This window comes from Astatotilapia calliptera, chromosome 7 (assembly GCF_900246225.1).
Source record: "Astatotilapia calliptera chromosome 7, fAstCal1.2, whole genome shotgun sequence".
Taxonomy (NCBI): Eukaryota; Metazoa; Chordata; class Actinopteri; order Cichliformes; family Cichlidae; genus Astatotilapia; species Astatotilapia calliptera.
The window spans coordinates 59783005-59798065 of record NC_039308.1 but is presented as its reverse complement, the minus strand read 5'-3'; the positions used below and the strand labels follow the sequence as shown (position 1 = coordinate 59798065).

At 39.3% G+C, this 15061-nt stretch overlaps 1 protein-coding gene across 2 annotated transcripts; it reads right to left on the bottom strand.

The window, feature by feature from the left end:
• Positions 1-293: 293 nt before the first annotated feature.
• LOC113027483 (S-adenosylhomocysteine hydrolase-like protein 1) lies at positions 294-14336 on the bottom strand. 2 transcript variants are annotated; one of them, XM_026177102.1, is made up of 17 exons: positions 14070-14336; positions 6198-6294; positions 5687-5824; positions 5419-5519; positions 5087-5189; positions 4902-4996; positions 3320-3426; positions 3117-3233; positions 2844-2907; positions 2668-2756; positions 2473-2543; positions 2256-2350; positions 2075-2173; positions 1578-1646; positions 1385-1463; positions 525-645; positions 294-437 (listed from the first exon to the last, which is right to left on the bottom strand). In XM_026177102.1, exons 1-17 carry the CDS (start codon positions 14322-14324, stop codon positions 431-433), a joined length of 1707 nt encoding a protein of 568 aa, XP_026032887.1. In that variant the 5' UTR covers positions 14325-14336; the 3' UTR covers positions 294-430. The 2 variants fall into 2 exon arrangements, with proteins under 2 accessions (XP_026032887.1, XP_026032886.1); XM_026177101.1 differs by lacking the exon at positions 14070-14336 and adding an exon at positions 12830-12937.
• Positions 14337-15061: the final 725 nt, after the last annotated feature.

Sequence of the window (15061 nt, the reverse complement as noted above, 5' to 3'; positions counted from 1 at the left end):
AAATTATAAACAGAGATGTGTCCTTGTTTTACACAAGAAAACACTGTGTAATGCTACATGTTGTTAGTGTTTTTTAGGTCATTGTTTTGTGGGTGACAAAGTGTGTTTGTCGGCTGTCAACCTTTGCTAGTGTTCTGGAAGAATGAGTTTATTTGAGACCTGAATGAAGTGTTTTGGTAGTTGTAGTGCATTTTGAATGTGAAATGAACTGCTTTGCCAAGCTGAAGGTCAGTTAGGAGGAGTTGTGTGAAGAGTTTTGCAAAAGTGACCTAAGTATTGAGAAATGTGTCCTAGCATCTGTAAAAAACTGTAATATGCTGTTGCTTCAGATACACTCTGTAAAGCTTCAGACTGTAGAGGGCGTCAGCGCTCCTGTTTTCACAGCAGCTTTTCTGAAGATCGTCTGTCCGTCAATTTTGTGAGCAAAACATCAATACCTGTTACAACAAAAACAGAAAAAGATCAGAAACATTAAACGTTAAAATGTGTGTTAGTGTTTGTCTATGTGAGAGAGAAGTTTATGCCTGTAATAGTTTGGTTTGAAGGGTCCGTGTTTGCTGATGCCCATGTACTTGGCCTGATCATCTGACAACTCTGTGAGGTGTGCGTCAAATATCGGCAGGTGAAGGCTGGCCACGTATTCATCTGAAAATATGGAGACACAAAGATTATCACACCTTAATTTTCTTCTTGGCTATACTGATAAAACAGGAAAAAGAATAATTAATGACAAAATAAAATTATAATGGTCTATAAAACATTTAATATGATTTTCAGGCTTATGTGCAGCCCTGAGACCCATTACAAATGTATTATGTGAATGTTTTCAAGCTTGAATTTGAGCTTGATTTTGTGTTGGATAGTGCAAAGTGCAAAAAAGTATTTAGACTTTTTTTTTTTAACTTAAATTAAATAAAATCCCCTTTAAGTAGCTTAATAATTATCATGCTATATAATATAAAAAACATATTTAAAGTATCTAGTAACACTAAAGTAAATGTAGTCATTATGTAGAATGGCACTTTTCCACAATCAATACTTTATATTATTAGATCATAATTATTAATTCATTTATATGCATTTTAATTTTGTAACTTTTTAATGACTGTATTACAGGTATTCACTTATATAATGTAGATTTCCAATACAAAATGGTAAGTAACTAAAGCTTAGTATCGAGTACAAGATACATTAACAGCTGTGGGATAGAAAGAGAAAGTAATTAAATTAAATTCAGTTTTAATTGTATAGCACCAGATACAACAACAGTCCTCAAGACACTTTATATTAAAAGGTAAAAACCCTACAACCAACATGTGCAAGCACTTGGCAACAGTGGGAGGGAAAAAGTCCTTTTTAAAATGAAGAATGCATTGTAACTTGCCCATCTTCTTTGGCAGCAGGTAGACATCCTTGTTGTATCTTCCTTCTGGGGCATTGTACAGCTCTATGAGAGCCATGGCCTGAAACATAACAGCGAACGTTAACTAAAAGTGACTGCGAGCAGCCTAATGACTGACAGAGCTGCTGTGATGCATTTAGAAAAGAATAACCACTTTGTAAATCTGTTTTCTTACCTGGGTAGCGGCAGTGATGGAGAGGACAAATGAGGGCACGGTAGAGCAGCTCAGATTCAGCAAACGACCCTGAGAGGAAAGTCAATACTAAATGAAAACAAATCACGTAAGAGCGGCTATGATTACAACCATTTGAAATAATATTTCATCCCAATTGAACTGTGGTTTGTATGTACTAAACAGGATAACGTTATGATTAGTGTAGTATGAGCCCCCAGTTTAAAGCACAGCGTACACAAATGCTCTTCCTGTGCTGTCTGATGTTATTATTTACTTTTGGAGGATACACACCTGGTCTTTATATCATAATTGCTGCTTTTCTTTTCTGAATTTCTCTCTATTTTTATCTCAGAATCTCTCAGATTCATCCATCTGTTCCTTATAATACATTAAGAAGAGCGCATATTTCTCTTGCTAAATAAGCAGTGTACTTTAAGGTCACACATTTAAAGTCCTTACATGATTTGGGCCTCATTAGAAGAACAGAGTATCCTCACCTCTGCCAGCAAGACAATTCTCTTGCCATCAGGCCAGATGACGTGATCCACCCGAGGTCTCACATGCACCCACTTCAGATCTAAAGACCGCAGACCAGCCTGAGACATAGGAATCTATAGTTTAACGCCAAATCATTCACATATAGAGGCCTATACACGCACACACAACATGTGTCTTTACCAAATCTATCTCACTGCTGGAGTGTCCCATGTTGCAGACTATGCAGCCATTCTTCATTTTGTCCAGATGTTCTCTCATCACAACATTTTTAATCCCTGCAGAGAAGCAGTGAGTAAAAAAAAAACAAAAAACAGGTGAAAAAAAAAATTAATTAAAAATAATATTTTGATTGTTTTGTTTAAAAAAAAAGTATTAGTCATAGGATGACAGCAGTCACCTGTGCAGGTGATGACCATGTCTATATGTCTGACTATTTCACTCAGTTTAATTACTCTGAAGCCATCCATGCTGAGTGGAGTGGGGGATAAGAGGACAGGGTTAAAACAGTATTTCATCATGTTTTTTTCATGGTGTGGCGTAAGAGGAGGGAACACTTCACATCTTGGTTGATAAAAGCTTCTTCTATTCATACCAGGCCTGAAGGGCACAGATAGGATCCACTTCTGTGACATACACTATAGCACCCAGTGCTTTTAGGGCAGCGCAGCAGCCTTTTCCAACCTACGAGAAAAAGAAATTCAACACAGTCTGGCCGAGTGGCTTAAATGTGGGTTATTTCACGGGGCAAACACTTTATATCCCACTAACCTCGCCATATCCACACACCACCACCTGCTTTCCTCCAAACATGATGTCAGTGGTCCGCTTCAGCCTGGAAGCAGAGTTGATCATGGTCAGTTTGCTGCTATGCTGGTGTTTTTATCTGTTTATTCACTGGCTGGGCCCATGACCTCATTTTAGGTTTGACAGACAGTTTGTCAACCTATATAGATGACAACCGGAAGGAGCGTGTTTGGAGGCGTGGTCCTGCTCCTGAAATTCCGATACATAATCTCCAATAGTCGCAACAGGATTAATTACCCTTCCAGTACAGACTCCTTGCAGAAGTACAGGTTGTCAAACTTCTGTTTGGTCACCGAATCGTTGACATTCATAGCAGGAACAGACAGTCTGCCTGCCTTTGACAGCTGGTACAACCTGAATCAGAGGCACGGAAACACCCACGTGAGCTGCAGATTGACTTTGTAACCTTAAAGTCATTCGAGCTTCGTGTTTACACTCACCGATAGATCCCTGTGATGCTTTCCTCCACAACACCTTTGAGATTCTTAAACAGTTCCGGATACTTCTTATAGATCCAGTCAGTCAAGTCACCACCGTCATCGAGGACCTGGGAATAATAAGAAAAACAAGCTCGAGGCACCTTCATGGAAGCCTTTGTAGATAACACACTGAATTGTAGGTCAAATGGTTCTTGGCCCACATAAACATGAAGCAATAATTTTCAATAAAATGCATCTGAAATATATAAAATCAAAGGTTCATGTACTCAAATAATTATTCATTAAGATTCCAATAAATTCCAATAAATTGCGTTGAAAATTTGAGTGTAAAGGAACAGTTTACCAAGTATTAATTATATTTGAAATACTAACGGTGTTTAAGATCTGAGGCTACAAAAAGTCTTCAAACACGAACAGTATCTTCTGAAATACCACGGAGGATGTGAGTACAAATACACTCCTCCTGAAATGTATGCTTAAATATTACATTAATCTCTCTTAAGAGAATCTGCACATGAAGCTATCAGGTGAAAGCCAACATTTAGGAGAAAGTTAGCTCAAAGAAGTTTATTTTAAGACTCCAGATGAGGCTGCAGGAAAACATAGCTAAGGATATAGAGCTGGAAATGTGCATAATAGACCTGCTTTGAAAAAAACAGGACACATTATGCATACAGTGAGTGAAAATAATTATTCAACCTCTTGTTGAATTTGTAAGTTTGCTCACTTAGAAATAAATGAACAGTGTTTAATTTTCATGGTAATTTCATTTTACTGGAGAGAGACCGAATATCAATAAAAGATCAAGAAAAAATAACAAAAAACCCCACACTGAGTGAAATGATCCCCTACAACCCTGCTGTAATTCATGCTGGTTGTGAGTCCATATAGCACACAGATTATAATCAATCAATTACAGATAATTCTGATCTTAAGAAGTATCTGCATAAGTCTGGAATGGCCTACAAGTCCATCAGCAAGAAGCGCGGTTCGAAGACAACAACTGCTGGCTTGATTATTCGAAAGTGGAAGAAATATAAAATGATCACTAGTTGCTCTCGGTTTGGAGCTCCACGTGAGATCTTGCCTCATGAGGTGAGATAATTGAAAAAGGTGGTGAATCATCACAAAATTATATCGGAGGAACTTGTTAGTGATCTGAAGTTAGTAGGAACCACACTCACCAAAAACACCATTGGTAACACACTATGGGGTAATGGACTAAAATCTTGCAGTGCCTGCAATGGTCCTCGTGTTCAAGAAGCCACATGTGCAGGCCTGTCTTTTTAAACGATACAGAAACGTGCTGTGGTGTACACAGCTGGTAACCAGCTACAAGAAACACTTTACCACTGTGTTTGCCAACAAAGGGTTCTCCACCAAGTACCAAATCTCATCTTGGTTATGAAATACTTATTTCACTCAATGACATGCAAATCAGTTTATAACTTGTATGTATTGTGTTTTTTCTGGTTCATTTTTGGTTGCTAGCCTGTCTCTCTCCATCAAAATGAAACTACCATAAGAACTGTGTACTTCTAGGGGAAGCTATGTGACGTGTAAGCAGAGTCGATCATCATACCATGTTGGGCTGCCAGGTCTCAGTGCCGACACAATGGTCAATACACCACCAGAACTCATCCTCTGATTCTCCTCTCCACGCAAACACTGAGATGCCTGAGAAGGGAAGTGGCATGAAAAATGTGTGATGGTCAAAAAAGTAAGAGGGAGGAAGAGTAAAACCAGGAGCTTGTGCAGAAGCTGTACCTGCTTTAACCAGAGCAGCTGCCACAGCATTCTGAGTCGAGAAAATGTTACAAGCCGCCCAGCGACACTGCGCCCCCAACGCAGCCAGAGTCTCAATCAGCACCTGCAGGACACCATAAACACACAGAGGCCGGTTCTAGACACTGAAGTAGTGCTAATGCAGAATTATATGATGCACTGTGGATAATATGCAATATAGAAATAAAATAAAATCTAAATAGTGATATTCTTCTCTTTATTTAAAGAAACAAACCAGATCTGTATTTGGCACTTTGTAAATCTCTGTCAGTGCTTGTTTCTTTATTTGACAGCAGTGTGTGTGTTGAACTGACCGCTGTCTGTGCAGTGATGTGTGTGCAGCCCACTACTTTGGCTCCAGCCAGCGGTTTCTCCCCACCTGCCCTTTTCCTCAGGTTCATCAGAGCTGGCATTTCTAAATATCACAGATGAGAATCAAGACACAAAAACCAGGACAGTCTTAGATCCTCCTCTTGTGCATTTCTCTACAGAGCCTCTTTAGATGGGCAGTAACATTCATTTTACTGTTATATTGTAACTTCTGCATAAACTGTGGTTTGAAGGCCGTTGGTACTGGCGTACCTTGCTCTGCCATTTCTATTTCTTTGCGTCCAAAATCAGCCTGACTGATGTTTTTGATGCAGAAGTCAGACGGGCCTTTGGTGGATTTCTGAAGCTTGTCTCGAGGAGAAGACTCATCATCAGAGGTGTCACTGTGCACTGCAACACATAATTTAGACTATGTGAGACAAATCATCTGGCTGACACATGAAGGAGTATTACAGAAACACATGATTCTTTGGCTCAGGTTTTCCAGCCTTTATCTTGTTGATAACTAGGTGATTCTTTTCTCTGATCTCTTTGAAGTCTGCACATACTCTGGCAGTGACTGACATTTTTGAGAAAGGCTCATGGAGCAGATTAGGACCAAATTAATGAGACCTAATTCTGCAGAAGACTTTTAACTTTAATTAAGGTTTGGCCTACAGGATAATCCTCAGTTTGCGATGCTGGGATCAAAAAAACAGCTCAGTTTATATATCAGAGACATGTGATTAGACTTCACAGCGAGTCTGTTTTCATGTTTCCATACCTGAAGCGAAGCTATCCGTAGATGACTGAGACATGGACCGAACAGTCCTTGTGGGAGGTCTGTTGAATTCTTGCTTCTGGCCAGTGAACGGTATTTGCTGAAGAATCATAAAAGGAAATCACAGACAGGCTCAAAAATACAGATACCAAATATTTCAGTTTTACCTCTCAGCAGGTCACAAAAGTTTTTTCCTCTCTGTTTGAAGCAGATAGATGCGGCAGTCAAAGCAGATACATTTGCTCATAAAACACCAACTTTCTTTTAACTCTCTTCTCACAGCCTATCTGTGTCATTAATCTTTCTATTTCTCTCTTTTATCTCTGTATCTGTTGCAATCTCACCATCCAGTGTGGCTGTTTGAAGGCTGGGCTGCTGCCACAGGAATCCCACTTGGCCATGTCTGCTCCCTGGCTGCACGCGTAGACTTAAACCTACAGCTCAGCCTTACTGAAGGCTCACCACCTGTCTTCAGCTTTTCTGTGGATGGCAGATTTTTTTTTCTGCTTTTGTTCTTTCTCTTACATATGTGCACACCCACCAAGACCAACACGCCCACACGCTGACCTCAAGTGTTTGAAGCTTTGCATTTAAGATATCATTTGATTGCATTCTGGAAAATGTAACATATTTCTGTTTTTTGCAAACTTGATCCTTAATAAGCCTCAAATGGGAACATTAGCACCTTGTGAGATGCATTACAGGAAAGGAGAGGGTGCTTATTTTTTGTAATGTAAAAAATACAGTAACATATAGCTCCTAAAGTAATGGGGGTTTGACTAACTTGTTTCAATTCTGTTATTAGCTGTCATAACTCGTCAGCTGCTTTCAAACCCCACAGAAGGAGAAAACAACAACTGTGAGCAAAAAAGAAGAAAAAAGCAAGAAACTGCACTCATGGCTGAAACACAGCAGTCATGCAACTAAAAACAACAAGACAGAAGCGATTAACACATATGTTTGAGGCTTTTTTATGACACAAAGCAAAGCAATGAAAAAGATATTATGCATGGAAAAGGTGTCTGCCTTCAGGAAAGCTTAGTGAAGCACGAGTTCAGGTTTCTAATCTCATCTCAGAACACCTACAGTGTTATGCAGAATTGATTTGGTTTGCCATGTATTTAATGATGGTAGCCTATGGTTTTTATATTGCACATTTAAAAAAGCATTGGTCTGGGTTTACGTTCCTGAAAAAATCTTTCTTTTCATTACATGTGATACAGTTTAATTCCAGGTATCTTTAAGTCCAGGCAGGGTAATATTTTTTAAATCCCCCAACTTAACCACACATTTAAACTAGACCGAGGGTGCAAGAAGAAATCTAGAATCCAAATAAATTTTATAATGGCATAAAATACTAAGTCAGGGCAGGCAGTCATGGAAAGAGACTGGACACCCTGAGGTCCATTAAACTAAAGTAAGAGAGACAGACAGACAGGCAGATTATCGATCTCACAAGGGAAATTACTGAGGAAACTACAGGAGCTGCTGTGACAGACTGTCCACTCTCACGATGCCACTCCTCTACACGTCAAATTCTTCAATGAATGAAATACAGTCCACATACATGAACATTTATTTCATAAACCTGCTGATTTAAAACAGCCCAGCATTGTCAAGTTCCTGGTCTGTTGACCCAGCGTTTTGAGTTTTAGTTTATTTGGATGTTATGTTTAAGTTCTTTAGTGTAGCTAAGTTCATTTGTTTATTAGATTCCCTTTGTGTTTTCTACCCCTGTATTTAAGTTTCCCTCTCCCTTTATGTGTTTCATGCTGCGTGTCTTATGTTGTCAAGTTTATATTGTCATGTCTGCGTCTCATGTCTCCTGTTTTATTTTGAAGGTCTGTGTCCTATGTCAGTGTAGTCAGATTTGCTTCCTTTGTCTCATTATGTCAGACTAGTGTCAGCTGTTTCCCCATGTGTGTATTTAGTCGGCGTGTTTCTGTTCATTCTTTGTCAGGTCGTCTGTTGTTCACGTCACGTTCTCCACACCATGTTTCCAAGTTTCATGTCCAGGTTTTTTTTTGTTGTTTGTTTTAGTTTGTTCACTCCATACAGTCTGCCTCCGCCAGACTGTGACAAGCATGCCTCATTTAAATACTTTGTTTGGCAAAGGTCTCTTGTCAACATTAACAACATTAGTAAACTTTGCTGATCTGGTTTAAATATACACTTTATGGGCAACAGTACTGGGTCACGCCTCATAATCTCTGAAATTAGGTATATAAAATCCAGCACCTAGCCGTGCGCTCTGCCTGTGCAAACATTTATAAAAGCATGAATTGTTCTTAAGAGCTTGCTAAATTAGGGTGTGGTACTGTAACAGGATGCCACCATTGCAACAAGTCAGTTTGTGAAATTTCCTCCCGCTGAGATATCCCACAAGTGGTATTATTGGAAAGTGGAAGTGTTTAGAGACCACAGCAACTGAGCCATGAAGTGCCATGAAGTGCCAGACCAAGTAAAGACACTCTAATGAATGGTGTGAAAGAGAAACCAAACACAGGTCTCTGAAGCGGACAACAAAAGAAAAACAAAGGACGAGCTTTGTTACATAAGGGGCAGCAAGCCCAACCAAGTGGCAACCAGAGATCCACCCAGGGAACACAAGTAGGACACAGGACGAGTATGCAGATGCTAAAACACTGATTCAGAACTGTGGGTTTTGTGGTTTTTAACTTTGAATTAACCCTTTGAGGTCAACACCAAGAAAAAACAATGGATTTTTTTTTGTTTGCATTTCTTATTGATTTGGGTGAGTAATAACACAATCAATATATATATTTTTTCAATAGACCCTGTAGTTTTTAAAATATTGATCTCTAACGGTTGAGATGTCACGTAATGGTAAAAGTATGAAATGTCATACAAATACATTAGATAATACAATTATAAAAAAAGGCCAAATTATAATTAAATTGATAACAAAAACTATCCAGGGCATTGGATACAGTTTATTTCTAGTAGCATGCCAGTGAACATTGCTGTTTTCATTCCATCAAAGGAAAGTATTATATCAAACAACAAAATACATCGTTTTTTTAGTCTGCAAATGTGAAAAATGTGCTGCAGCACAAAATACTCCCATTCAGGCCATTTCTGATTGAATGCTACTGTGCAAAATCAAAATCAAATAAAAACAGTGCAAATCAAGCACACCTGCTCATGGTTTTGGTCGTCGGGGTCTTAGGGTGTAGCATTGATTCTGTGGTCTTGGAGAGCTGAATCATGGTCCTCCAACTCTAGATGCTGGCTTGTTAACTTGGTTCAGACACAGCCAGGTGGAAACCTTTTGAGAGCCATCGGTTTCTGGTCCAGTAGGGCACAGTCCCTCTTGTAGACCAGGTATTCAAGTCAAGGATGTATCCGAACAGTGGAATATGCCATCTCCTTAACTTGTAACTTATAACTTGTCTTATACAGGTGTAATATCATATCAGAAAGCTTAATTCTTCCCATATGCTAATTATATACAGGGATGAGTGATGGGCATTGGTCTTTGCATTGGGCTCTTTGCTCCACCGTTTGACCAATGAAAGAGGCATGAACCCACAGGCATTGTTTAGAAGGTTAACACATTTCTTGTCAAACCATTTTATTGCAATCATGGTAAAATGGTAAAGTCCTGTATTTGAATAGTGCTTTACTAGTCCCTAAGGACCCCAAAGCGCTTTACACAACCAGTCATCCACCCATTCACACACACATTCACACACTGGTGATGGCAAGCTACATTGTAGCCACAGCCGCCCTGGGGCGCACTGACAGAGGCGAGGCTGCCGGACACTGGCGCCACCGGGCCCTCTGACCACCACCACCACAATCAGACCTTCATCAGACCTGTAATAACAGGTTCCATGGCCCTTCTTCAACAGGTCTTTGTCTGCCATCAGGGGAGCTCCACCGGTGCAGTTTGGTCATACATGACCAAAACTGAGTATACATGAGTATCATGCCACAGGACTATGTGATTTTTAGCCATATAATTGTTTAACGTCCATATAGTACTTGTTAAACATGAAATTATAATTTTGAGAACTTAGTAATATTAATTTACCAGATACTGTAATTTGGTTAAAAGGTAATCAGTTGTGATATTTGTGATTTCCACATGTTAGTCTTGATTTTTACAATATTTAATAATATTAACTCAGAAAATTTCAAAAATGACTTACTGAGGAAATTATTTCAGCATATTCTTGCTGTGCTAACACTTAATGTGATTTATCAATAGCAATGGATAAAGAAAATGGGTCTAGTGGTAAATTTAAAAAAATTTATTAAACATTTAATTTCACTTTTTTAATGCTGTCAAGTGAAATACATCTGTTTAGTAAGTCCTCTAACACTGTCATATAAGAAAAAATTATATCTTCCTATCTTAGTTTCATCAAAAACACTCAAAATATGTTGGATGCTTTTTTGTTTCTGACTTCCTGGTTGGGAGGGGTATAAGAAGAGCCAACAGTTTCCATTCACAGTGCCTTCTGGTGGACTTTTTTGGCATTACAGATGTAAACCAATTGGTAGAAAAGACTCAACATGGTAGGTCAATTTCAGCAAAAGCCTCAGTTAGATAGGGCCTGAAAATGTGCTCTACCAATTGGTTGAGCAGAACGCTAAAGGGTTTGATATTAAATATTTTCTGTTTGGTTACAGTTTTAGTAACACTCTTAAAGTTAAATTTAGTTCAGGGGGTTTTTTTTTGTTTAGAATTTTTAGTGGGTGGTTCAAGTTTTCATTTCTGTGATGAATTTCTTGTGATGTTCATATTTTCTTTTGCCTTGGCCTCTGTTTTATTTTATGGTTTCTAGTCTTGTGTTTAGAGTGATATGTGTTACTTTGTGTTTTACTTTGTAATTCTCCTATAGTCTCTCGTATCTTGTTAAGTATTTGTAAAGTAAAAAAGTCAAGTAAAATCTTATCTATATAGCACCTTTCAAGATAAAAATCACAAAGTGCTTCACAGGAGCTAAAACATAAAGATAAAAATCAACCAAAAGCAAGTTAAAAAACATGAGAGTTAGGTGTTAGGAGTTTCTCTGTCATGTTACCTCCTGTTGTATTTTGATAGTCATTTGTCTCTTGTGGCCTGTTTTCAGTTTGGCTCCTGGTCTAGTTCAGCTGTGTTTTGTTACCCACTCTGCCGCACTTACCTACTATGTATATAACTGCAAGATAATAATTGCACTGCAAGGCACTACATGTCTTGGAGTATGGGAGAAGCTGGAGTGCTCCTGACCCAGGACCTTGCTTTGAGGCAACAGTGCAAACCACCACACCACTGTGCTGTTGCAATAGCTCCCTCAGTATAAGTGAATGTGTATATGCACTGATATATCATTAAATTCACAGTAAAAACTAACACAACTGTGCACTTGTGTCTTCAAGACAGCTGTGGCGGACGATGGGCAGTAAGGGCGGATTATGACAGCACATGTCAGTTTGATGACAACATTATTGTATGGTGCTGTTTGCCAGGCACTGCAGGGTATAACGAGGCTTTCAGTCTGTTCAACTTGTCTTAAAATGTGCCTCTGGAGCTCAGGAAGATTTTGAACTTTGCTATGAATTCTTTGGATTTTTATCCTTCACCTAAATAAAGGTTTTGTTGTTTCTTGAAGTTTGCCTTGAGATTTCAGCATTTGATTAAAGACAAGACATAGGAGACAATTAACTAGCAAAATAAAACAGGCAGTGAACATCGATAAGAAACTTGAACAAACTGTACAAGAAAAGACACATGAGGATGAGATGGAAGTAAACTCTATAGCAGACTGGGATTAAAGCATAATCAGAGCTGAATTGTCTAAAACACGAGTAACTAAACTCCACAACTCCTAACCTTGACCTAAAATATGACATGCTGAAATAAACATGAAACTAACAGGAATCAAAAAGCAGCCTAGCAGTAAAAGGCATAAAGGAAACTAGAATTTAAGACGAAACACAGATAACAGAAGTCCACAGCAAATCCCACAGACCGTGACAGTCACAGAGCAGGATCACTGCTCTACTGAGGCACATAGTGTGTCAACAACTGCAGAGTTCAAACCTCCCCAGGCATTAACATCACCATAAAAACTGACCAAGCACTTCCTGTAAGTGGCCCAGGGCTTTTGTACATGGGGTGTAGTAATACCAGGTACAAACAAAAATAAATTATATTAAAAAGTCACCAATAAATATAAATAAAGCTGTATTTTAAAGTCTGGGGGCTTTTTTTTAAACACATGGTTATAAGAAAACCTTGTGTTTCGTAAAATCACTTAAATACCGCCTTCCAAAAATAGCTGCCACTTACACAAGCCACCAATCATTAACACAAAAGCTATTAACCTTTGACTTGGAGCAGTGTGAAAGTTAACTTAATGAGGTACAGGTGGACATTCAAATTCAAAGCAGCTACTGCACAGATACTCTTCAAATAAATCTCAGAATTACATCTTAATGTGTAAAATATCTCTCTCTTTGTGTCCAACCACACATTTCCTCTATGCCAGTGCAATCGACAAAGACCAACATAACCAATGTAATATTGCTTAAACCCTCTAATCTTAAAAAAGCTTGAATTGTAATTACACATCAAGTCCTCGACTCGCTGCCCTCTGTAAAAGAAAGAAAAGTTGTGATACCTTGATACAGATGGACTGCACCGCCTCCTCACTCTTGCCCTTAGATATATTCACTAGATTATACGCTTTCTTCATGCTAGCACAGTGACTCTCATGAACCCTGCAGAGCTGCAAGCCGATGCTGTTCAAGTGACGCTTGATGCCACTCCCTCACCAAACAGGTGACAAAAGAAGGTGGAAGTGAGAAATGTGACCTCTGTGAGGCTTTCTGTGTGTGATTCTGAGAAAATACCGACAGCAGGAACTACAAAGATGAAGAGCGAGATTTAAGGAAAGAAAATCTCAGTTGAGTGCTTTTTGAGGCCACAGATGAAAATAGTTTAAAATAAACAGACAGCAGGGAGGTGACAGTTTTGCAACGTAATGACAGTTATTGCAACATAAAGAAAAACGACAGAAGAACTGGTCACGAGGAAAGAACATTATTCTTAACAAAAGGGTTACAGAGGTAAGCATGAGAGGCCATGTGACAATAGAGCATGAATTCATTGTTTTCTGTCCACAGAATGACCAAGCAGCACTGCAGTGTTACTGAAGTCTCTTAGAGTGGCATTTGACTGATTTAAACTGTGACGGAAAAGACAAGAGCCTGCAGAAACAGTTGGTTATTGTTTTCTGTGGCTACAGGGCAGCTCTGTAAAGTCACAGGACCTAAAACAAAACTGAGGCCATGATAGGAACTTTGGGATTCAATATTTTTGGAGCTTGATTGGCAGCAAGAACAGGATATATTGCCCATTTCTGATTGTACATAGGTGTATCTCTGATAGGCTCCCAGGTTTGTGGTGACACAAGAATGAAATATGTATGTATATATATATATGCTTTTTAAAAGAGACATTTGGATATGTCAGAGCAGGGAAGGGCCAAATGTACTAAGTAATTGAAAAAGATCTGCCATTTTTATTTGCCCACACTTCCCACGAGTAGTTCCCATAAACGTTAAGATGTTTTATCCTTCTTTCACAAACATTTATTCAGAGGTCCTGCTTTTAATGCTGCAATCATCAGACATGACACGAGTCAGTTTGTTAGCTCTCTCGTTTTACATTTTCAGAAAGGGAAAGCAAGTGCAGTATTTGCGTGAGCGTACTGGTCAAACATTCATGGCGACTAAATATCATTAACATCTTGAGTAGATGCACATTCACGCTCCCCGTGGTGTAGTCACAGGTGCATGTGTGATGTTATGTGGGCCTAGCACTTTTATAGTGATAGTGAAAACGCTGTCTCTGCTCACCATGGTAGTCTTCAGCGCTTCAGTAACCGGTTCTTTCGTCACAACCTTGGATACCTCTAACCTGTCTCTGTCCCGACTTTGCTGCGCCCTCCTCCTCTCTGCCGCTTTTAGCATCTGCAGCAGGTTCGGACTGCCTTTGCTTTCCCTTGTTCCACCATTAGCACTCTCCATATCCTCCCCATTAAGTTCAGCTCTGTACTCCTCTAGTGGTTTCAGATACCCATCAGCTAATCCCAGGATCTGGTTCTTTTCCATGTTTCCTCTGATAGTAATGTGTTGAATTAGCTTCTTTCTTCTTCTTCTCTACCCACATATATCTGATATTTCCTCCTCCATAGAGTGTATTTACTCTAAACAGTAGCAGTTCTTGGTTACTTTGACTAAATGTAAAGCAGATAATTGATTTTGGATGCAGTGTGTACAGTGTAAACAGAGATATGAGCACTGCTGCTCGACACGAGGCAAACGTAACCTGGAAATGCAGGAGTGTAACTCACCTCCATCAATAAGTAGATGTCAGTTTGTGCCGTCATACAGTCTTTCATGCTAAAAGGACACAAGGAAGCCCTTGCATTCAAGATCTGAGTCATCTGGACTTGCATTTCTTGTTTTTGTGTTGCCTTTGATAACACTGACTCAAATCCCATTAAGGCACATGTGTAACTCGATCAGAGGGTTACATTATAAACAACCAGGCATGATGTCATGTTTACATTAAATGCCACCAGCATCAACAGAGGCCCCGTGGTTCCTGATCACCTGCTCCAATGCCAGGCTGAAAGACACGAGGTGGGATTTTGCATGTAGGTATGGGCAGAAGTGCCTGGGTTTCTCAGATAGGCTGATTTTTGTATATATAAGGGGTTTGAAACAGTTATAAATCGCACTTAGTGTTCCCCTGATGAACTGCACTTACAGAAAGAAAAAACTTTGCAGCAAAACAGCAGAAACTTTGGATGATAGCCAGTGTACGGCGAGCTAATACATAATGG

Excerpts from the sequence above, each read along its gene's own strand:
- LOC113027483 (XM_026177102.1), bottom strand. The coding sequence starts at position 14,324 with ATGGAAAAGAACCAGATCCTGGGATTAGCTGATGGGTATCTGAAACCA. Across the intron at positions 2,174-2,255 it reads CCAGCAGTGAGATAGATTTG|GCTGGTCTGCGGTCTTTAGA; the intron begins GTAAAGACACAT and ends CCTATGTCTCAG. Across the intron at positions 1,464-1,577 it reads CCATCACTGCCGCTACCCAG|GCCATGGCTCTCATAGAGCT; the intron begins GTAAGAAAACAG and ends GTTATGTTTCAG.